At 46.0% G+C, this 23,016-nt stretch overlaps 1 protein-coding gene across 3 annotated transcripts in view; it reads right to left on the bottom strand.

Moving 5' to 3' along the window:
* ADAMTS12 (ADAM metallopeptidase with thrombospondin type 1 motif 12) overlaps window positions 1–23,016 on the bottom strand; it is a 290,866-nt gene that overhangs the window by 35,705 nt on the left and 232,145 nt on the right. For 2 of the 3 annotated variants that reach the window (XM_004738060.3, XM_004738059.3), the window contains 3 exons: window positions 18,887–19,013; window positions 11,466–11,676; window positions 1,989–3,110 (listed from right to left, as the gene is read on the bottom strand). In XM_004738060.3, the coding sequence (XP_004738117.2) occupies window positions 1,989–3,110; window positions 11,466–11,676; window positions 18,887–19,013 (1,460 nt within the window). Of the gene's footprint in view, window positions 1–1,988; window positions 3,111–11,465; window positions 11,677–18,886; window positions 19,014–22,555; window positions 22,657–23,016 lie in introns of those variants that run through there. The other variant, XM_045079456.1, reaches the window with a different exon arrangement.

A 23,016-nucleotide genomic window follows, 5' to 3' on the forward strand; every position in this document is an offset into this window, starting at 1 on the left:
CTTCAGAAATGGATGGAATAGGGACACCTGGGTGGCTCAGTGGGTTAAGCCTCTGCCATCTGCTCAGGTCATGGTCCTAGGGTCCTAGCATCGAGTCTCACATCAGGCTTTTTGCTCAGCAGAGAGCCTGCTTCTCCCTCTGCCTGCCACTCCCCCTGTGTGCGCGCTCTAACAAATAAATAAAATCTTAAAAAAAAAAAAAAAAAGAAGTGGACAGAATAAAAAATCCACAGGGAAAACCAAAGTTTTCATCCTGAGTCCTCATCCTCTCCAACAATTCTGTGTTAAAATATTTTGTCGGGCCGCCTGCGTGGCTCAGTTGTTGAGCATCTGCCTTCAGTTAGGTCATGATCCCAGGGTCCTGGGATCGAGCCCCACATAGGGTTCTCTGGTCGGTGGGAAGCCTGCTTCTCCCTCTCCCACTCCCCCTGCTTGTCTTCACTCTCTTGCTATGTCTCTCTCTGTCAAATAAATAAAATATTTTTTAAAAATTGAAAAAAATTGTCTCAAAAGATGTATAAAAGGGGCAGGCACCAAACCCTACCACAGAGGGAATTTCTGCCAAATGTTGAACTCTGTTCTTGTAATATCCTTTCGGAGCTCTGAAAAACTGCAGTGTGGACCAACACCCTTTTTCTAGCCAAACGACCTGGAATTAACAGCTCTCAGTTGCTTCACCACCGTTGCCAAACTTTGGGTGAGCTATGATGTATTCAGTAAGACAGTTTACTTCTGTCAAAGACAAATGATGACATTTGTGATAAGTTAAGTATAGCTTGATTTATTATAATTAAAACATATCAATTAAGTGCTGGCCTCCATGATTATCTGAGTTAATATATACTTTTATTTTGGTTTAATTTACAGGTACACCTCACTTTACTCAGAAATAATGTATTTTTTACCAATGGAATAGAGTTGAGTTAGAAGGTTCATCTTCCAACTGACAGCTGTGTCCTTAGACAAGTCACTTTAGTTTTTCTATTGCAAATTGGCATCAATGAGACCTTACCTGCTCCTCAGGACTGTTAAAGGGAGAAAATAAGAGCTAGATATGAAAGTGGTTTGGAAATTAACATGCTTTACAAATTAAATGTACAGCGGTTATATTAGCAGCAAATAGTTCATTTCTCTTTGGCCAGGGAGAGGAGCCATGAGTTGTGATAAAAATGCTGATTAATTTAAACATGCGATTATTTTACCACAAAGACCTCTTTTGAGTTGTCAAATTATTTCAACAAGCTCATAGCCTGTGCATTCAAAATTCAAATGGGGAAAAATGATTTTGATGCTTCAAAGGACATTAATTAGTTCTAGAAATGGAAAAACACGTATCCAGCCAAAATGCTGAAGCTTGAAAACAGGGGCCAACATTCTGTCGTCATATTTATTTTCTTCTTCTTCCATATTCTAATTCTTTTAATGAGCCAAAATGCTTTGGTTTTCATGCAAGCAAACAGACCAACAAGAAAAGAAATCCCTTGATAACACTGAACTAGAGAACGCTTTTAGGGAATTTTACCTTTGATTCCCACCCCAATTAGGATTACCTAACAGATCTGGAGTCCCAGCATCAGCTTTCTGAGTGAAATGCCACCTGAGGCCCATTAAGGCGCTCCTCAGGTGTTCGCAGCTGGGGGCATGTTGCTCTTGGTCTACATGGGCACTGCCACAAAGCGGCTTCTGAAATGTGGACTGAGTTCTCTGCTCTTAACGCAGCTAGCTTGCCCAGTCCTCCTGACTTAGTGCAGAGTTCTTTTCACTTTATCTCACTACATTTGTCCTCCTTTCCTGGAGAGTTTTTCTTCCCTCTCTCATTTTTGGAATTAGGGAGGAGAGAGAGAGAGGAAGGGCATGGATCTAATGGCTTCACGTTTTCTTCTACATCGGGCTGTATCTTAAGCCCATTGTGAAATCTGCGCCAGAATGCAACAGTCCTAGCTATTTCCCTACAGAGTTGGGCATGGGGTGAGAAATGGAACTCCTACCTCACTCCAGTTTCCAGCAATCCAGTATGCTGGGCTTCCACCTGTCGAGAGCTCCTTGTAGTCAGAGGCATTCAGCAAAAACCCCTCGGCAATCAGACTTGTTGCGTCTTCCTTGGTCAGGACCGGTCCGGAACCCTGCATTAGATTCACGCTGCCTGGAAGTTCTGGAGGGTTATGGCGGACTGAATGTTCTGTTGGTGCTGGCTGGTGGTCTCCTCCCAGAGGGAATGGAGTGTTTGCTGGCTTTTCAGTGATCACCTCCGCACCAGGTGTACCATTTTTGAGAGTAGCAGGCCTGTGGCTGGGCAGCAGATCTTCCATCACAGTGCTGAAGGGTGGCCACAAGGACGCCCCCCTGAGATAAGGTGTTGGTGGAGGTCCAAGGGGGATTTCTGTACTTCTCACCACCGAAGCATCCTTTCCAGCTACTCTGATTTCGGTCCATGTTACAGAGTTGTTTTCGTTTTTGATCTCAGACTGTTCACTGTCTTCCCCTGAGCCACTGTGTATCTCTATCCCTGGTTCTTTGGTCAAGGTATTGTAAAATGGCGTCACCTGCCATGTCACAGGCTTGCCGGAAGATGGCAAATCAGAACCACTCACTGTTGTGGTGAAAAAATCTCCCTCTGAGATAGGACCAGGGTGTGAATTGGGAACATTCCCTTCGTTTGGCTGGCTACTCAAAGACCAGGAAGTGGGGATGGGCTGGGAAGTACTTCCGGTGGAAAGGACATAATGGGAACCTGGTTCAGTTTGGTGTGAACTATTCTGCCACCATTTGGCATCCGTGTCTCCTTGTCCAGCGGCTGTGGTCGGACTGGGGCTGCTGACAGCCCCAGTGCTGGTGCTCATAGACTCCGGCACCGTGGATGTGCTCAGCATTCTGGGACTGGATGGAGTTGGAGGGATGGGCTGCGGGGGGTCTGGCTCAGATGTTGGGAGATTTCGCCCACTGGGAATTGGGTCTTTGTGGGGTTTCAGAACTCTTCGGCTCGACGGGCACTGCTGGAGGCCACAAAGAGCTCGGCTGTTGGGCTTCCTTGTCACATCGCAAGGCTCGTCATGGTTCTTGGCACACGTGACACTGCGGATCCGCACCCCCCCGCCGCAGGAGACAGAACACTGGAAAAGAGAGAAGGCTGTCAGATTAGTGGGAAAGATGCACCGGTTCTCAGGCTCAGGTTTACAGTGGGTGAGAACAGCCCTGATGAAACAGAGTTGTGCGACCCGACCGTTTTCTTCCACTTTTACATTTGGTCTCTGAGCTCCTTTAGTTCTCCACGGAAATATGTGTCTCCTAGAGACCAGGTGGGGCTTGGGACCAACCTTTTACTCTTCACAAACTAAACATACAAACGTGACAGAGTAAAACTGAAGTCTGCCAGGACTCTGAGGCAGGACCGTTCATTCACAGGGAGTGCGATGAAACGTGCGAGTCGCCGCTCTTTTTTTTTTTTTTTTTTTTTTTTTTTTTTTTATGTATTTGAGAGGGAGAGAGCATGAGAGGAGAGAGGTCAGCAGGAGAAGAAGACTCCCTGCTGAGCAGGGAGCCCGATGGGGGATTCGATCCTGGGACTCCAGGATCATGACCTGAGCTGAAGGCAGTCGCTTAACCAACTGAACCACCCAGGTGTCCCTCACCCGCTCTTTTTAAGAGATGGTAAAATTATCTTTCCTTGGGTTGTGATGCTGTTAAATTAACATAAGATGTTTACATATTTTCTGGAATCTATTAACAAACCTTCCCCTTTTATTAAGAAAACACCCAATGTAACTAAGAGAGTCTCACCCAGGCACACAGGCTACATTTCCACTTGACTCTGTCATGTGGAATCAGAGTAAGAGGTAGACAACCATCCACTCACACATGCACACAACATGTACACAGATCCAGGACTTCTGCTGTGAGGGTAATCGAAGTAGAGAGAGAGCCTTTCCGAAGAGTGACTCCCACGGCATGGTGCCAACGTGAGGGGCCATGGCTGGTATCCCCACCTTGTGTCCCCTCCACATTCTGTAGGGCACACCAAGACACATGCAAGTGGAGAAACTTTGGAGGAATCCTAACAGGATAGTCTTTCCTCAGGGCTCATGGTAAAGAATCTTTATTTCCTCAGTCTTAGCCGCCGCAAACCACACGTACTTGCTACATCACACGAAATTTCTAGATGTTTGGAATAATCTCTACTTTCACCAGATGTTTGCCTTTTCTTTCCAACTTTAAGTCGGCCACCAAATATACTGCCCTTGAATATGAACCACCCAGGGGCCTTCATGGGCTGTTTCACATGTGTCCGTCTTATATTCCTGACCTCAAAGTAGGTTTTTTTTAAAGCATGGGGACTGCATGATGCTTGGCAGATTTCAGCAGGTTCACAGCCACGATGCCGTGCGATACTGACGACCGCCCTATGAGATTTTCAAGGCAGGAATTGGGATTCCACATTCCACAGGAGAAGAACCTGAGACTCAGGGACTTGCTTGAAAGGTTGCCAGTCAGTGGCATAGTAAGAATCAGATCTGTTTCAAAGCCTCCATGAAGTCTAGTGCAGCACACCAGACAGGTAGCCATCTACTGATTTCATCTCTTGAATACAAACTCGATTTCTGAAAAGCTACCCAAAGGCAGGAACTGTTTCTTATTCTGAACTGAATTCCAGGTATGTTCTTGGGACACATCAATCACTTAAAACACGTTAAGTGACTATTTCCCCCGGGGGGTGGGGAATCAGGAAAGGGAAAATTCTTCTGTGAGCTCAGGCATTTTTTAGCCTAAATTTCTTGCCTTCTCAAGTCCTATTTTCCCTTTCCTCTTTGTGGGAAAATAATATAGATACACGGAAATCCCCTTTATTTTGTTCCAGTCAAGCACCATTTCCCCCACAGACCAGGCAGCCGAGATTGTGCTCAGCTGAGGATTTGGGGCTCACCCCACTGCAGAGCCTGGCAAGGGCAGGCCGGGGGCCAGGTACTTTCCTGGTTTACTACAGTATTTCTACCTTCTTCTGTGCGAAAGTGCTTTAAAGCTCTGTCTGCTTCGACCTCCTCATGGCTTCTCCATTTGTTACATTCTAATCCAAACCCCTTGAGTTTTCAAATCTCCACCTTGGAAAATGATCTGACCAATCGAACACTTTTCACGTGGCTCTGAACACATTTCTGCGCTGCTTGCCTTTGGCAGGCTGGGTTTCGAGAGCTGATCCCTGAGAGAGGTCCCAGACGGTGCCAACGGTCTTCAAGCGGCAGGTGTACCTCCCTTTGGATATTTTCTTTCCAAGAAATGTCAGAGTAGACAGCTACGTGGCGGGAAGCTCTCTGGCTTTTCTTTTCTTTCTCTTCATTCCTTTATTTATTTATTTATTTTTATTTTGGTTTGTCTTGACTCGAAATGCTTATAAAGCACAGAGACACACACCTGTCCATGAGAAGCTAAGAGGTGAGCAGCTGCCTGGGTGAAGTAATTGTCAACTTGTATCTAGAAGATACTGTGGCTACCCACAGATCTCACTGATTTATTGCTAGATTTTTTAAGATTTAGATTTCCTAGGGTTAACAGATGGACAGATACATATTTTTTAGAATTTATAAATAACAAGTATTAAATAACGTTATTTCCTACTGTATAAATTTGCTCAACGTAAAAGAATAAAACAGGAGTGCATAAAAGCTAACTGGTTGTTTAGTTCAAATACATTAAGTTTTTTTAAAACTGAAGATTATTCTAGAACAGAGATCTAAAGTGGCAGCCTCAGGACCAAATTGGACCCACAGACATTCATTCTTCAGCCTGTTCAATCTTTTTTGTCTCTTTCTTTATTTTTTTTTTTAAAAACAGGGGCAGGGAGAGGTGGCGGGGGAAGGAGAGAGAGAATTCCAAGTAGGCTCCATGCCCAGCACGGAGCCTGATGCAGGACTCGACCTCATGACCCTGAGATCATGATCTGAGCCAAAATCAAGAGTTGAACGCTTTAGCGACTGCACCACCCAGGCACCCTGGCTTGCTCAATCTTAAGCAAACAGATAAAATACAAACACTGAATTAGTAGCCAACACCTAAAAATTAGCAGATCGCATATTAAAATTCCAGATTTTTAGCTTCTCTCAACAAAGCAGACGGTCTCCAACTCCAGGCAGCTTTTCCAGATGGCAACTCACGATGTCCTTCATGGAGCCCGGGGTCCGGGAGCAGTTCTTATGTTCCCGGGCACACCTACCTTTTGTCCCCACCCCTTTCCTCACCCACAGACCCAGAGGCTTCCAGGTAGCCCAGGGATGCCACTCTTTAGGCCTGGGGCATATCGTGCCCAGCAGGACAGTGTTAACCGTCTACCAAGTATAGTGGCCTAAAAAGGAAGTTGCCTTTTCTCATAGTCACGTGGGAACGCGCAGCACTGTTTTGTACTCATCCCCATGCTCCTTCCAAGACATCTTCCAGCTCTGATTATCTCCGTGGGAGCTGTCAAGCCCCCTGCATGAGATAAACACTGGGCACGCCGCCGCCCCGCAGAGCTCATCTCTCATCTCGACTGGTGGTTTCGGGACTCTCAAAGCCAGTATCTGCTGTGATGACCTCGTGTCCTAACCTTATAATTTTGAACTGTGCATGGGGCCAGCGGCTCGTCAGTCTGTTACTGTCCTCCCTGGGGGTCATTGTGCTCTCACCTGTCACCTGTGGGGAGCCCGCTGAGACAGAGGTCTGCTGCTTAAATGAGTCAAGCCACCCACCTAAGGCACCCTATTGGGGAGGGGAGCTCACAAAAGTCTGGGAGCTGCGGTGCTAAGAGTTTATTCAAAAACACAGTCGGGGCTCATCACAGAGTTCCAGCTAAAGGGACGAGGAGAGAACTCGCTAGTGCATTGGCATAAAGACATTTATTGTACAGTCTTGGGAATTTATAAATGAATGATTAGATCTCATGCTAAAATCAGCTTTGAAAGTAAGCTGAAAAACATAGGTGGCTGTTATGGGTTGAACTATGTTTCCCCCAAAAAGATATACTGGACTTCTAACCCCTGCTTAGCCCCTCCCCCAATACCTCAGAATGGAGACTTATGTGGAGATGGTGCCTTTACAGAGGTAATCAAGTTAAAATGAGGTCCCCAGGTGGGTCCTAATCCAATAGGACCACTGGGGAAATTCAGATTCGGAGACAAATAAATAGGGACAAAACCACTGAAGATGAAAGCAGAGATCAGGATGTCAACATCTATAAGCCAAGGAAACCAAAGGCCACCAGAAGTTAGAAGGCATGGAACAGATTGTCCCTCACAGCCTTGAGAAGGAACCAACTCGGCCAGTACCTCAATCTTGGACTTCTGGCCTCCAAGGCTGTGAGACAATAAGTTTCTGTTGTCTAAACCACCCCATGTGTGGTTCTCTGTCATGATAGCCCGAGCAAACTAATATGATACCCTAATTTTAAAAAATATCAGACAGGAAAAAGAGAATCAGCATGGTCCCCAACTGGTTTTCTGTGAGTAGTTTAGTCAAAAGAGGTTGCCTGCTGAAATCTGAGAAGAACTGAGATGCTGGCACTTCCAGACATCCCTGCCACAAGAGGAGGTGGTCAAGGCTCCAATATCAGGCATCCAACACCACAGAAGTGCCTTGGACCTTAACTCAAACTGGGAAGTACCACAGGTAAGCGACTCATAGACATCTCCTCGCCTTCCTGCTCTGTCGTCCTTCAGTCTGCAGGCATTTCTGTGAGTCGCCACCCACGGGTATTAATACCTATGGGAGTATTTAATACTAATACCAGTAAGTATCCAGGAAGTATCTGCCATTAATATGTAATTCAATATTGACTTATGATTTTGCTGGGTCCTTTATATTTATACATACATTTGCCTCTTTGTTACGTGTCAAACATTTGTAGACCCTAGACCCAAGTCTTGTACTTTTACTGCTCCATATAGAAAATGGCCCTGAGCTTGAGGCGAGGGTCTAGATGAAAATGCAGAGTGGTAGAGACCAAATCTCTCAGGGTATCTGAGTGCCAGCGACTGAATAAGGCTTGCAAAATCAGGGTAGTGTAGAAGACAGACACTTACTTGTCTTCTTAGCTTGAGAAGGAAGTTACCGTTTAGCTAACACTCACTATTTGCGGACACCACGCAAAGAGCTTCTGTGGATTATCTCCAAGCCTCACATTAACCCTGTCTTTATAAATGAGAAAAGGCTTGGGGGGTATGGTTAACACTAGCTCAGGCCGCACTGTTTGGGATTGCCAGGGCTAGAAAACTAAGGAAAATTCTCTCCCATTAAATCTATTAGCCTAACTACCAGGACTAACAGGGGAATTCACAACAATATCAACCTTACAGAGTTATCTTCAGTGTTAGATGAGACGAACCATATAATGTGAAAAGCACTCAAAAAAAAAAAAAAATGATAGATGATGTTGTTATTCCTACCTATCTACTCTGCTAGGAAATGAGTGTGTCTACAGCTTGCTATGTCCCAGACACTGGTCTAGTAAGAAGTTTGGAACTATTAACTCACTCCCCATAGCTTCTCTTAAGTCTAAGTACTGCTGTTAGTCCTGTCTCATGGATGGAGAAAACAAGCCACAGAAAACTAAAAAGAACCACATAGAAATAAAGTCACACATCTAGTTAAGTGGCAGAGCCAGGATTTGAACCCAGGGACCCATTCCCTGAAACCACGCATGCCCTTTACCCCCAGACAAGGCATGTCACTGAAGCGGTATACCTAATAAAAAATGGGGGCCTCAGAAATTCTGATACTCTCTTTACAACAGATTGAGGCCCCTTCTTTACCCTCCAAGCCTAGAAAGTAGGCTGGGTGAAAACAGGGCAAGATTCTTCGTGAAATCCGAGATTGGGGGTAGGAGAGAGGGAGGGGCTGGTCAGAGTGGCAGAAAGGCCCCCAGCTCCCACTAAGTCCTAGCTCTGGGTCAGGAATGAGTGTGGAGCCTGGGTCAGGGATGAGTGTGGAGCCTGGCACAGCTGAGCTCACCCTTCTCCCATTGCTTGGCTTGGCAGAGGTGTCCTGGCAGGGAAGGGAAGTCGGCCTGGGGAGGAAGACTCTGCACGAGCCTCATAGTTCTTAGATCTTTTAGCCCAGTTACCTCCTCTCTTCCAATACCCAGAGTGACCCAGACAGCACAGTGCAGACCAAATCATGAAGTATCACTTGGCGTGCTATACCCTACATTAATTAATGCCAATCTCAAGACAAGATCCGGACCATAAATACTATGATAGTAAGAAGACAGCCCTGCATCATCTCTCTCAAAAATGTATCTGCGGGGCGCCTGGGTGGCTCAGGGGGTTAAAGCCTCTGCCTTCAGCTTAGGTCATGATCGAAGGGTTCTGGGATCAAGCCCCACCTCAGGCTCTCTGATCAGCAGGGAGCCTGCTTCTTCCTCTCTCTCTGCCTGCCTCTCTGCCTACTTGTGATCTCTGTCAAATAAATAGATAAAATCTTAAAAAAGAAAAAAAGAAAATGTATCTGGCCCTAGTTAGAATGTGAAAGACATTTCCTCATAGTCCAGGAATGCTCATTAGAGGGCTCAGATGGACAGACATTAACGAGATAGCAGAGGGAAGAAAGGGAGAACCACTGGATGAATATTTCGATGTTGATTGAACTAAAAACACCTCTCATGACAGCATTCCGGGGCTCAGCCATTCGGCTTAACTCCATCCAGTGAAGCCAGAAACTGAACCCCATGTTGGCTCATGGTACGCTACGCAACGGCCTGGATTTGGGACCACAGACCCAAGGACTTATCACATCCTGCCAACTTTTGGGTCCCTTGTTCTCCAGTTAAGTCAGGTCACTTTGTTCCCCATACACATGAACACAATAAGAAGAACTCCTCAGCCAAAGACGTAACTGTAGTCCTTGAAAAAAGCACGAAGAATCTGGCAGTTAGTAAAGTCTACTTGACAAGAATTATGGACCACTTCAGAAGAAGCCCAGACATTCCTGGTAAACAGATGTAATGGACCAGTCCCGATAGCTCATCCAGGCTGATTTTGACAACACTGGAATTTACAGCAGTCCAGGCTGGCAGGGGCCTCACAGGCCAGGCCAGGCATAGGCTCTCATGGTCCTCTCCCAGGATCAGCCCCGTTGCTGATATGTGCACAGATTCATCGTACACTCTTAGTTTGCGGGTATGTTTTCTTTGCATTTATTCATCTCTCTTTCTCTTCTTCCTTTTTTTCTTTCATTCGTTCATTTTTTGGTCCCACCTGTCCCATTTGGCAGAGAGTTCTTATAACGCAAGAACCATACTAGCCATTTTCTTTTTCTTTTCACCTCGATGCCCACGAGAGTATTCTGCAGCAGATTTAGAAGCTAAATAAACCCAAACTGTGACTGTGAGCTAATGAAATAAAGTTCTGGAAATAAGGTCATCACAGCGGCTGTATGCATATGAGTGTTTTCTGCTCTCAAACATCTTCAGAAATCGCACCTTTGCTCATACGAACATTCAGATTCTTCTTCACAGAATACTTCAGAGTACCTTTATTAGTATAGAGAGTACTTCCTGCATTCTCCTGAATCAAGTATTTCCTATTTATTTGACGGTGAGTCCTAAGAGGAGTTCCTGTGACGTTCTGGTCAGTGACTGCATTATTACCAAAAGGGATGGGGCTTTCCGAGGGAGCTCAGCAGAAGTCAGAAACCACCCATAAAGTATGGACTGTTACTTTAAAAAATCATGTATTTTTGTCATTCCTGAGGTCACTGAACTGCAGTGTGCATAGGGAAACAAAGCAAGGCCCTGGAGACTCCAGGACCTCTGGAGAAAAAAGGTCTCCGCTTCTACTCCAGACTCTGGGAGCACCAGGCATGACAGGACCAGGTTCCATGGTGACCTAAAGAAAAATGAAACCTGGGAGCTTTTTGTGACTTTCTAGTCCACTGATTTCTAAGTATACTTAGAGGATTTGATCAGATTAATTTTGGCAAAATGGAACAACACTGATTTGGAATTTATGTGGCAAATCACAGTACATGCTCTAAACCTCATACCTTGCCTTGCCCCATGCCGAACAGACAGACGATTTGAGGGGCTTTTTCAAGTCTGTGGTACACCGCCTATCCCTCTACAATTAGAGCAACACTCCTCCGGTTTTAACTATCACAGTTTCAGGGAAACAGAAATGTAAGCGTTTAGCAAACTAGCTCTTGGGGTGGGTGGGAGAGTCCCGATGTGCAACCAGTGGCTTAACAATGGGACTGCAAAAACCCTGACATTGTGCCAGTTAGCTGTTGCGGGCCTGTGCAAATGGGATCCAGCTCACCCCTGGCAGGTATCCGACTCCTGGACGAGAGAGAAGCAAATCCCGTAAGAAGATAAAATAAACCAGATCAGATACAAGGCCCCAGGGAAACGCAGTGAACAGGCCAGAGGTGGCGGACACCGGCCACTGCACAAGTTTCTCTAGAGCCGCTCTGGACTGGTTAATGAAGAGGCGGGGGGTGATGACACGCACCTCACTCCAGTTGCCTACTGTCCAGTCTGATGGACACAAGATGTCTCTGTTGCAGGAAATGAGGGTCTTGGGCTTCAGGAGGTGCTGGCAGTCTTTAGCGGGGAGAGCCTGCTCATCAGAGCCCGTGGTCTGGACACACAGCACTGTCCGTTTCTTCTCTCCGTGGGGCCCACAAGTGGCTGAGCATGCTTCCCACTCCCCGGCCCACCACCTGCAGACACACAAGGACACCAAAAGCATTTAGACATATTCATATTCAGTCCAGCCTCTGGAAAGAGGAAGTGGGAGCGGAAGTGCAGGTCACAGAGCTGGCGTGGGGGGAGGGGGTGTCCTTGGAGACATTCCAGCCAGCTAGAGGAGGAGACAGGGCCCAGCTGGTTCATCCAATCACAGCTCGAGTCCAGCAGAGCCCCTTGCAGGAGGAGATGCTACCTAAGAATGTCTCTAAATGGGGGGGAAAAAAAAGCCCTCTCCTTTTGCAGTCAAAAACACTGAGGTCCAGTTTTCTATAGTAACACATCAAGCAAGTTTAAGCCTTACTTTCTTCATCTGTCAAATGGGTACAACAATACAGAGTTTCTATGAGTGCTGCAGACGAAACAAAATACCAGACTTATACATAGTGCACAGTACAGAGCCTGACACATAACAGAACCTGATCACCTGTAATTTACATGTTGTTATTTTGACGGTTGCTAGCGAGTAAAAGAATCACATAGAATTTAGGTCCCCTAGCTCTTCACTGAATGTTTTTCTGTTCTGCTGCGAAGCCGGTACTGAAACAATCAGTGGTTTTCAGTTACTCAGGAGATGGTCAGTCAGAGGCACGGCCTTCATTCTCCCCATCGCCTTCAGTGTACCTACGACTAGTTTCACCGGTCCCTTTGATAAGAAAAGCAAGAGAAAAAGAAGAAACAAAATAATTTCTTACTTGTCAGCCATTCTTGACAAGTCAAAGTGCTGACACGGTTTGCTAAGTGAATACTCTGGATTCATTGTGGACAAACAGGAACGTGAGCTCTTTCTCTACCCCCTTATCCTGGATGACGCACTCCCGATTCTAAGAGGCAGACCGTGTGGCTACACAGAAAGTGGCAGGGAGCCCTCTCTGTTTCCCCTTCTCCATCACCGTGTAAATCTTCTCCAGCACAGAAGAGAGAACAAGTGTACTGATCCACTGTGGTCTGGGTTCACTGCTGTTGCAACATATGGCCCACTTCTTTGGCTCTCTGTGCGGTAATAAAATGGAATGCTTCTGTTTTTCATGAAACAATAGGATAGCTCATGAAGTCATTCATTCCTGAATTTGGGGAGGACTTCTGTCCTTGAGATAGTATGGAATTTTGAAGGAGACAAAAGTAAGTACTGGATTTGTCTGGGTAAAACTTGTTTTGAGTTTCACATTTTTAATCTCAGGTTAAAAGTATTTTTTAAAAAAGTTATTCCTTGATTCTGTTATATTCTTCTTAAGTTATTTTTAAGTTGTAAAGATTACTTATTTATTCTTCAGTGTTGAACATCTATAATTAAGTAATTAAGATGAGTTACTCATTTACTTAGTAAGTAATAACAACACATATGGTTACTCCCTTAGGCCCTGGTGTTTATCATCTGGCTATCTTGTGTGGGTAAAAAGATGGTTTTGGAACTACATGATGTGAGAGCAACAGAACGCCCACTTCAGTAATTATGAATCTAATCACTTTCCTCTACTGCTGACATGTCTGGGGGAAGCCAGACACGTTACTGAATATAACATGTCATTCTGGAGGGCTTTAATAATATGAGTGGACCAAAAAAGCATAATTTATCAAATTACTTGCTATCAGGCTTCCAGCTCTGTCATCACAAAGTGATAATGAACCTCCTTATTTTCTTATTCTAGAATTTCTTCCACAGTCTCCTGGGCTATGTTTGTCACTAGTTTAAATTGAAAACAGACCCCCCTCCCCCGCCCAATTTAAGTATCAGCAAGGTCTTCCAAGCCCAGGGCTCAGGAACTACTGTCAAGTTGTTTTCTGTCGTCCATCTCATTTTCTGATGTCTGCCATAATGCCAGATTTCTAGGAGATGTATAACAGAATACTGTTTTTATATTTATAGGACACATGACAGAAGGCTGTTAAAATGCCTTGAGGGATTGGGGAGAAGTGCAACGTACTGCAAAGAACTCAGCAGGACAAAAGCCCAGCCCATTCACTCACCCCAACAAGACAACTGCTCTGGCTTAGTTAGCACAGGATTAGCAACAACCTTCCTGGATCTGTTCTGGTTTTGCTATTGATCTTTATCTTACCAAATGCTGATGACACTCCCCACACAACTGGGTAACTGATCTTGTACTGGTTTGCACTGTTCTTGAGACTCCCTACGGGGGCCAGTCTCAACTCCCAATGACAATGTACGAGTCCTGTGGGGGCACGTGGGTGGCTCAGTCGGTTAAGCAGTTGATTTCAGCTCAGGTCATGATCTAGAGGTCCTGGGATGGAGCCCCCATGTCTGGCTCAGCGGGGAGTCTGCTTCTCCCTCTGCCACGGCCTCTCCCCACCACCCCACCCCCCATCATGCTCTCTTTCTCAAATAAGTAAATAAAATCTTAAAAAAAAAAAAAAGTCCTACAGACTGCAGACTGCGGATCTATCAACAACTGTCACCATAACAACACAATGAGAGGCTTTAAGAAGGAAAAAATGCTACCAGTTAACAATGATTTAAAAAGATTTGTTCAATTGCTTAGGCTACCCTCTCCGTAAGTATAATCTTCAAGTTGTTTGCAGGAAATTGTTTCCAATATAAGAGCAGAAGTCGGGGAGCAGAATGGGCTGTCTTCATCCCCTGAAGCTCCACAATGCGGAATGTCAGAAACCGCAGCTTCGAAACTGACAGCCTGACGAGAGCATCTGGGCACCGGAAGGCACACCTGTGCTGGCTGGGACTGTCCCTCGCCCACCTGCGGCCATGGCCACAGTCCTTCCTTTCTGAATGCCAGGGCTTCAGTACTGATGGTGGGAGAGGCGGCTGAGTCAGGGGTCCATTTGAGAATTTTGCTCCGAATCAACAAGCTGCATCCATCCCTCAGCTTAGGCAGCCTTCCCGGGGTAAACGTATCACTTGCCTTGTTCCTACAATGCTGCTTTTAGAACGAAGAGATGAAGACATGTCTACTAACTACAAAGCCCCGAGGAGGGCAAGGACCACGGGGACAGTGGCCAGGAGGCACAGCTTTGGATGAGGAATCCTCAGGCCTGGCTGCTGGTCCCTCCATGACAACAGCTTGCCTCGCCCATGAATATGCATCTGATTGCCTGCCTGGCTGCAAGCTTCCTCAGGAAGCAACCTAGGTGTGCCAGTCCATAAATTCCTTGGCCATGTCTTCCAGGAAGCCTCTATGCAATGGTTTTCCCAGCTCTGCAAAGTCTGTCGCTGGGTGGGGGCATCTCTCCTCTTCAGCTGCCTGCATTAGTTTCCTGGGACTGCCACGACAAATTACCATAAAACTGGGGGCTTAAAACGAAAATGTGGTTTCCCACAGTTCTAGAAGCCAAATCTGGTTTCTTAGAGTCCTAAAGTCAGCGGGATAAAATCCAGTTGCTAGTGGGGCTACGCTGCCCCCCGCCCCAGGCTCTACAGAAGATCTGTTCTTTGCCTCTTTCAGTTTGTGGGGCTGCCGGTGGTCCTCAGCTTGGGGACCATCCCATCAGTGTCTAAGGCTAGTGTCTTCAAATCTATCTGTTCTCTCTTATCACCGTGTGTGCGCCGTGCGTGCGCGTGTGTGCGTGCGTATGTGTGTGTGTGTGAAATTTCCCTCTGCCTCTTTCTTCTAAGGACCCTTGCAATGACATTTGGGGCCAAGGGGGTAATTGCTGATAATATCCCCATTTCAAGACCCTTTAATTTAACAACATCTGTGAAGACCCTTCTTTGGAATGAGGTCACATTTGCAGGCTGCGGAGACCCAGAAGGAGACGTCCCTCCAGCCTGTCCCATGACTGCACTGAGGGTCAGCTTCCAGTCCACAGAGCTCAGCGGCCATCATGTAAGAATTCCTTCATTAAGGCTCCTCTTCCGTGTTCATGGGCTTCCCCCTCAGCTCAGCTCCTCCCCAAGAGTCCTTCAGCCTCTGGACTCTTGCTCCAACCTCCTTCTCCCTCTCGCACCCGTACCCCTTACTGTAAAGTTACCTCTAACTAGAAATTCTTACAGCTGGAGTGTGGACACAGCTAAGATAATCCCCCTTATGGAAGGTGAATTCTGAAAAGAGTGAAATCAAGTTTTCAGCCACAGGGGAATAAGAAAATGTCAGCAACAGATTGATGTCTGTTCTAAAACCAGAGCTGATATCAGAATCTTCTTTGACTGTGTCGCTTTTACGTACATAGCCCACGTCCCTGGAGCTCTACCTTGGCCTCAGCAGGTTAGTGTCGGCATCGAGAACTTCCCACCATACCTGGCACAGAGCTTGCTTTAATTCAGACACAGCCTGGGTGGGGGAGAGGGACGTGCCTGTCTTCGAACTTCTGCTGTCTACTAGTTGCATGGTACTGAGTGAGGTAAAGAAAATTTCTTGCTCTGTGAAACTGACATAATAATAATTATTTTTCTGAGTAGTTGAGAACAATAAAGAGAAGATAGAAGGTTATCTTTAAAACATCATCAGAAGTGAAGGCGGTGCTGAAAAACCCCACTGTTTCCACAGTGTCTTGGTGGCCCAATCGGTACGCGTCTGACTCTCGATTTGGGCTCAGGTCATGATCTCAGGTTCATGAGATCAAGCCTTGCATTGGGCTTTGGGCTGGGCCAGGAGCCTGCTTAAGATTCTCTCTTTCTTTCTCCCTCTTTCTGCCCCTCTACTGCTCTCTCTTTAAAAGAAACAATAGCCAAACTATGGAAAGAACCTAGATGTCCATCAACAGATGAATGGATCAAGAAGATGTGGTATATATACACAATGGAATACTATGCAGCCATCAAAAGAAATGAAATCTTGCCATTTGCGACAACATGGATGGAACTAGAGCGTATCATGCTTAGCGAAATAAGTCAAGCAGAGAAAGACAACTATCATATGATCTCCCTGATATGAGGAAGTGGTGATGCAACATGGGGGCTTAAGTGGGTAGAAGAAGAATCAATGAAACAAGATGGGATTGGGAGGGAGACAAACCATAAGTGACTCTTAATCTCACAAAACAAACTGAGGGTTGCCGGGGGGAGGGGGTTTGGGAGAAGGGGGTGGGGTTATGGACATTGGGGAGGGTATGTGCTTTGGTGAGTGCTGTGAAGTGTGTAAACCTGGTGATTCACAGACCTGTACCCCTGGGGATAAAAATATATGTTTATAAAAAAAAAAAAAAAAAAAAAAAAAAAAACCCCAAAACCCACTGTTTTTTTCTACTGTACTTTCACATCACTTCTGTTTCAACTACTGTGTGGGTTTTGCACACCAAGCGATTCTGACCCTCACTATCTGGGGTTAGCGCCGCCCGGGCAGGTCAAGGGCTCAGCGTCCTGACGCTGCTTTCATCCCTGCTCTTCTGGCCCCGGAGGTCACCTGTGACCTGTGCTTCTCACCAGCTGGTTACGAATCAGGGGTTCCCACAACCCCTGCCAAGGGCTTGATAATTTGCTAGAGGGGCTCACGAACTCAAGAAAACCTTTTACTTACTAGAAAACTGGTTTCTTATAAAAGGATACAAGTCAGGACCAGCCAGATGGAAGAGATGCAGAGGGCAGGGTCCAAGAGGAAAACTGGAGAGCTTCTAGACCCTCTGAAGGGCATAGTGCCACCCCCAGCACCCCATGTATCTGGCCAGCAGGATGCTGTCCATTCCTCTCCAGTTAGGGCTTGTTTATGTTTTCTTTTTCTTTTTTCTTTTCTTTTTTTTTTTTTTTTAATGGAGGCTTTACTGCACAGGCGTGTTGGATGAAATCATTGGCCATTAGTGATTAACTCAACCTCCAGCCCCTGGACATCCCCGGAGGTGGGGGGCGGGGACCTGCCAAGTTCAAACCCTCTAGTCACAGGTTCCCCAGGTGGCCAGCTCTCTCACTCTGAGGCTGTGTGGTGGGGAGGGGGGGGGGGGGGGGGGGGGGGCAGCCACCTGGGCACTTGGTTCACATACAACAAGACACAGCACTTGGGGGTTCCAAAGGTTTTAAGAGCTCTGTGAGGAACCAGGGACAGAGATGGAATATCCAGCCTTCACCGACTTACAGTGTCTCAGCACTCAGTAAATGGTAACGTTTACATGCCTATAATCACCACTGTGCCCCTCGTGGGAAATAAGAGAAGCTTAATAAATACTTGCTGGCAACAGTCAGGCCGAGGGAGACTATATAATACGATAAAAATGAGAACCTGAAAGCCAGGGACAAAATTAGAGTCCGGAAAGAAACAGCAGTGGCTTTAAGAGGGTATCTGACCTGTCAGAGAGAGGGTTTTGAAAAGGGAGGTGAGGATCCCAGGCATGTGCGTCCCAGGAGCGCAAGAGGAATTTACTGGTAAAGCGTCGTTAACCTTGAGGGAGCTGGAGTGTGAGGCAGCCTGCAAGCCCCACAGAGCAGCAGGCTAGCCACCTTCCGGGATCCCGGATCTAGAACCAATATGGCGCAGAAAGTGCACAGCTCTAGAATGCTAGGTCTCCACCAAGGGTGCTTCTGTCCTCTATAAGACACTTGGCAATGTTGGAACATATCACTGGTCGTGACAACCCAGAGGAAGGGGGGTGGTAGTTGTTACTAACATCTAAGCAGATACAGGCCAGGGGTACAGCTGAACGCCCTCCCACGCACAGGACAGCCCCCCAACCAAGACTTACCAGCTCTTGGGGTAAGCCTGCCCAGGAAGGCCACTCTTGCAGGCTGCCTTCCGTGCAGATGGGCATGTGATCTGACAGGGGACACCGTCCCGGCCCTGCATGGTGCTCTTGGGAAAGCTACACTGTTAGCTCAAGAACTTTTGGGGGACGCACATAGTATTCTCTTCAACAACGCTATGAGACCAAATAAGCAGATGCAGAGCAGACCAGCTTTGTAAGGAATCTTGCTCGATGGGGAGAGGACGTTCTCACTCACAGCTTGCCTAGGGCTCCAACAGCAAAGCCACAGGAGCCTGAAGAGTTTTCCTATATTCTAACCACAGAGCCTCACAAGCCTTTACTATTAAATCAGATATCATCCTTTGTTTTTGGGGTTTTTGTTTTTGTTTTAGAGAGAGGGAAAGCACAAGCAGGGCGGGACAGAGGGAGAAAGAGAATCTTCAGCAGGCTCCATACCCACTGCAGAGCTGAACTTGGGGCTCGATCTCACCACTCTGAGATCATGACCTGAGCCAGGCGCTCAACCAACTGAGCCACCCGGATGCCCCAATCAGACATCATTCTAGGCAGACACACAGAGTCCTAATTCTTCTCAGTGCTTACCTGGGTGGACAATCCTTTTCATAGCACTTCTTCTGTCTCCCATTGGGCTGGGTTTCTGGGTCACAAAATGTAGCTTTCACCATCCCATGGCCCTTCTTTACACAATGGGCAGTCTGGCGGCGAACACCTGGGGGTCGGGCAGAAGGGTTCACACATATTAAATCCTGAGCCCACGTGCTTAGGGTCAAGTGAAGTCCCCCGGTCATGTCAAGTGATCATGCTTATGGCTAATGGGAAAGTTGTCTGTAAGGTGTCTGGTTTTTAAAGTGGGCATGCGGAACGGGGTCTCTAACCCACCCACACGGCAGCTAGCCATGGGTGGAAGAGGTCGTGCTTGAGAAGGACTATAGGTAATATAGGTAGATTGATACATAATCGAATATATAGATTATAACCTAGCTATGGAGAACAAGTGCATATATGCCAAATAAAAAACAAAGTGAGATTTAAATAATGAAAGCAGATATTATCACCAGGTGTTTGAACACGATTGCTCCTAGTGTAATAAAGGAATGGAGAAGGTAGGAGCTTCTTTTGGAGAGAGGGGCAACCTTTCAACTACTCAGGCTTTCTCAGCTGATAAGACTGTGTTACATTTCTTTCATCATATAAATAAAATGCTGGAAGGGAAATGTAAAAGGAACTCTCATGGCACACGGAAGAAGTCTCCGGAAAGACACGAGCACCTGTAGAGATGTCTTAGACAACGTGAGCGGAATGCAGGCTGGCTGGTTGAAGCCGGAGACGTTGGTGTGTACCCGCCATGGTAGAGCAGAGAAGAGAGAGACTTAGATTCTTAGGAATTACATGAAAACTTTGGGTAGTTTGGCAAACTCTGAATGTCAAAACCTAAAATGAAAATGTCAGGTGACTCTCAGAGGTTGGAAACGTCGCCCCAAAAGGCTTGTTTCTGCCCATGAGTAGCAAAGATAACTATCCTTGTTCACTGCTGCTGACTCCAGAAGTAGCAGAAGGGTACAATTTATTATGTAAAATCCCTCTTGCTATGATAACAGTATCCCATGGGACAGTGTGCTGGACCAGCAGTGAGCTGAACAGATGAACTGGCCAGGCAGATGATCGTCACGTGCAGAGGGCAAAGTTAATCGTGGTGTGTCAGTTTCTCCTTGGAATTAATGGTGTATATTACTATTTATTACTTGTAATTTATCTGATAAATACTATGTATTTATGTATATGATAAACTATTTAAACCTCATTCCACGGCATATGCTTAAATCCACCTCAATAAACATCTCTATTATTTTCATGACATCCTGAATATTAAAAAAATCTTGCAGGTACTGTTAGAGATCAATATCTTCACTGGGTTGACCCTACCTGACAATGATAGCAGATGAAGCCATATGGACTAGTACTGAAATGAATGCTATATTTAAATCGTCAAGGAAGCATCAGACTCTGATTTTCCGAAGAAGTGAGCTGTCTTCTCAGCATCACTGTATGGTCACACATCAGGGTCAGAGTGGAATGTGTGTCCCTATTTGTGATTCTCATGCCTTTTTTTTTTAAAGATTTTATTTATTTATTTGACAGAGTGTGAGATAGTATAAGCAGGGGGAGCTGCAGAGGGAGAGGGAGAAGCTGACTTCCCACTGAGCAGGGAGCCTGATGAAGGGCTCCATCCCAGGACCCTGGGATCATGACCTGAGCCAAAGGCAGCGGCTTAATCGACTGAGCCACCCAGGTGTCCTGTGATTCTCATGCTTTTCAGGGATATGCGCACCTGTCTCAAATGTACATGGATATTTTGAGCTTTCATGATATTGAGGAAAGGTGGTCATTATACCATTACAAAAATGTTTATAACTGCAAAACAGTGGAACATATAAATAAGTGCGTATTTGCACAATGGGACATTTTGCAGCTATTCAAGCAAATGTACTAGAGCCACTTTCATTAGTGTGGATTTAATCTCAAAAGCACAGTACTGAATAAAACCAGCAAGACAACGACTGATACATAGAGTATGATATTATTTATAGAAAGTGGAAATGCCTGAGAAACAATATTTTTTAATGTATATGGCTATTCACGTGTATAATAAAAGTATTTAACAACATGTGTGAAAATAATATGTACTGGTTTCATGACCCTAGTTAGCTCTGGGGGAAGAGGAAAGCGAGTGGAGTCAGGGAAGTTGGTCTTCACGTATACCTGTGCAATTTCTATTCTTTAAACAGGAAGACTGAAATAAGCACGAGTAATAGTAAGAGCCGAGAAAGCTGAGTGGCTGGTATGCAGGAATTTGTTGTTACAATTCCACTTTCCCAGGACACTCGTCATGCTTCCCAGCAACAAAGTGTAAAGCTAAAATAATACAATAACAATACAAACAAAACAAAACAAAGTGATTGCTATTACCTGTTTGTAACTCTTTTGCTAGGGGAATCAATATGGTAGTAAGTTTCTTCATATTACCATAATATTTACACTCTTTGAACCTAGACATTTCAATGGCAGATTAACACTGATGAAATTATTCTTTACAAGAAATTGGCTAAGGACATTTTGCTTTGTCTTGCCAGGGAAATATAGAAATGATTCATAAAAATGATAGCTGAGAAGACCAAGTAGTGCTTGGAAAGTTTACCCACGCCACAACGTTCAGTGAAGGTGTGTGTATACATACGTAAATACATCCACGTGCATGCAACTAGAAAGTCCCTGACTAGAAAAAAGGATACCGAAAGGCAAAGCAAAGCACAAAAAGACATGTGTCAAGGGTGTGACTTTTTCTATTTTTAATTTTCCAGTAAAGTATTTAACTTACTTTAAAGATGTAGAAAATGTTCATTCAAGGAAAATAAAACATCGTTGACTGATTCAGTGTTTCACGCGGTCTTCCATCTCTGTATTTAGCAACGTGTGTCCTAGGGGACATGCCTTTCGCCCTCTGTGTCTGACAGCATGAGAGTAGAAATGCTGTCTTTCTTCTCCGTCACAGTAAGAGAGCTCACCGTCACTCCGACGGGCAGTGGGACCGAGATTGGGGTGAGCGTGTGGACACTGATGGCTCCCTGATAGTTCCTGTTAAGGTTTGCCAACCAGGATGACATTCGTCCAAGACCAAGAGTCTGGCTGTGTCAACGCTAAATGCCTGATTCACACCTGGTCAGAACATCAGGACTTTTCATTTCCCAGCTAAGAGCAGCCTGCTTTCCGGTGACCACACACATCAGCCATTTTTCCTATGCTCTGAAATGCTGCGTGTGTAATGCAAAGAATTCATCACATGGAGCATAAAGGGGGGATGTTCTCCTGTTTGTGGAGGGACCCCTGCCCAATCTGGACTGGCTCCGTTTTCAAACCTTCCTGGTGTCCCAGCACAAATGATTTAAGCCTACATCTAACCCTATACTTCATGGAAGGAAGAGATAAGTGGGAATGAGATCTGGAAAAAGTATTGGTGACTACAGTCCTTGTGACCTCAGTTCCCTCGCAACTGCTAGTTTTCGCTGACTCATTTTCTGCTTAAATTCCTTGAGTTCCTGGGCTAGCCCAGCCCCCGCTGTGCAGTGGGGCGGGACATCCAAAAAGAAATGCTCACCACAGCCCTGGGGTAACACCACCGACACCAACCCCGCCAGTGACACCAACCCCGCCAGTGACACCGACCCCACGGCCGGCTGCTGCCACATATCCCACCTTGGGCCCTAATGGATCTCCAGAAGTTTCAGATTTTCAAAACTCATTTTGAAATGAACAGGATCTCCTGGATTTCTGAAGGCAAACCCTTGGTTTCTGTACTGAAGGAGGGAGAGAAAGAAGCTGGTGATACAAACGTTGTTTATTAGGTTGATGGGGTGACACAGTGTCTGCTACACCTCTTTCCAGGACTGCTTCCTGGGGCTGGGAGAGAGCAGGGGGCTGAGGGGTGCAGACACAGGACGTGAGTGGGAAGCCCATGGGGGAGTAGACTGGGTTCTTCTGAACTATCCACTCCTTCACTGTCACTGCCTTGGCTCCATTGCTGACTCGGGCCGTACTTTCTAGGCAGTAGTGACAGACTCGAGGCAGGAAGTTCCAGAATAGACTTGGACATGATCCAAAAGGAGAGACCGAGGCAGAGGCCTTCTCACCTGGTACTACAATTAAAGCCCCTCAAA

This window comes from Mustela putorius, unplaced genomic scaffold (genome assembly GCF_011764305.1).
Source record: "Mustela putorius furo isolate JIRA1106 unplaced genomic scaffold, ASM1176430v1.1 tig00000407_pilon_pilon_pilon, whole genome shotgun sequence".
NCBI classification, from domain to species: Eukaryota; Metazoa; Chordata; class Mammalia; order Carnivora; family Mustelidae; genus Mustela; species Mustela putorius.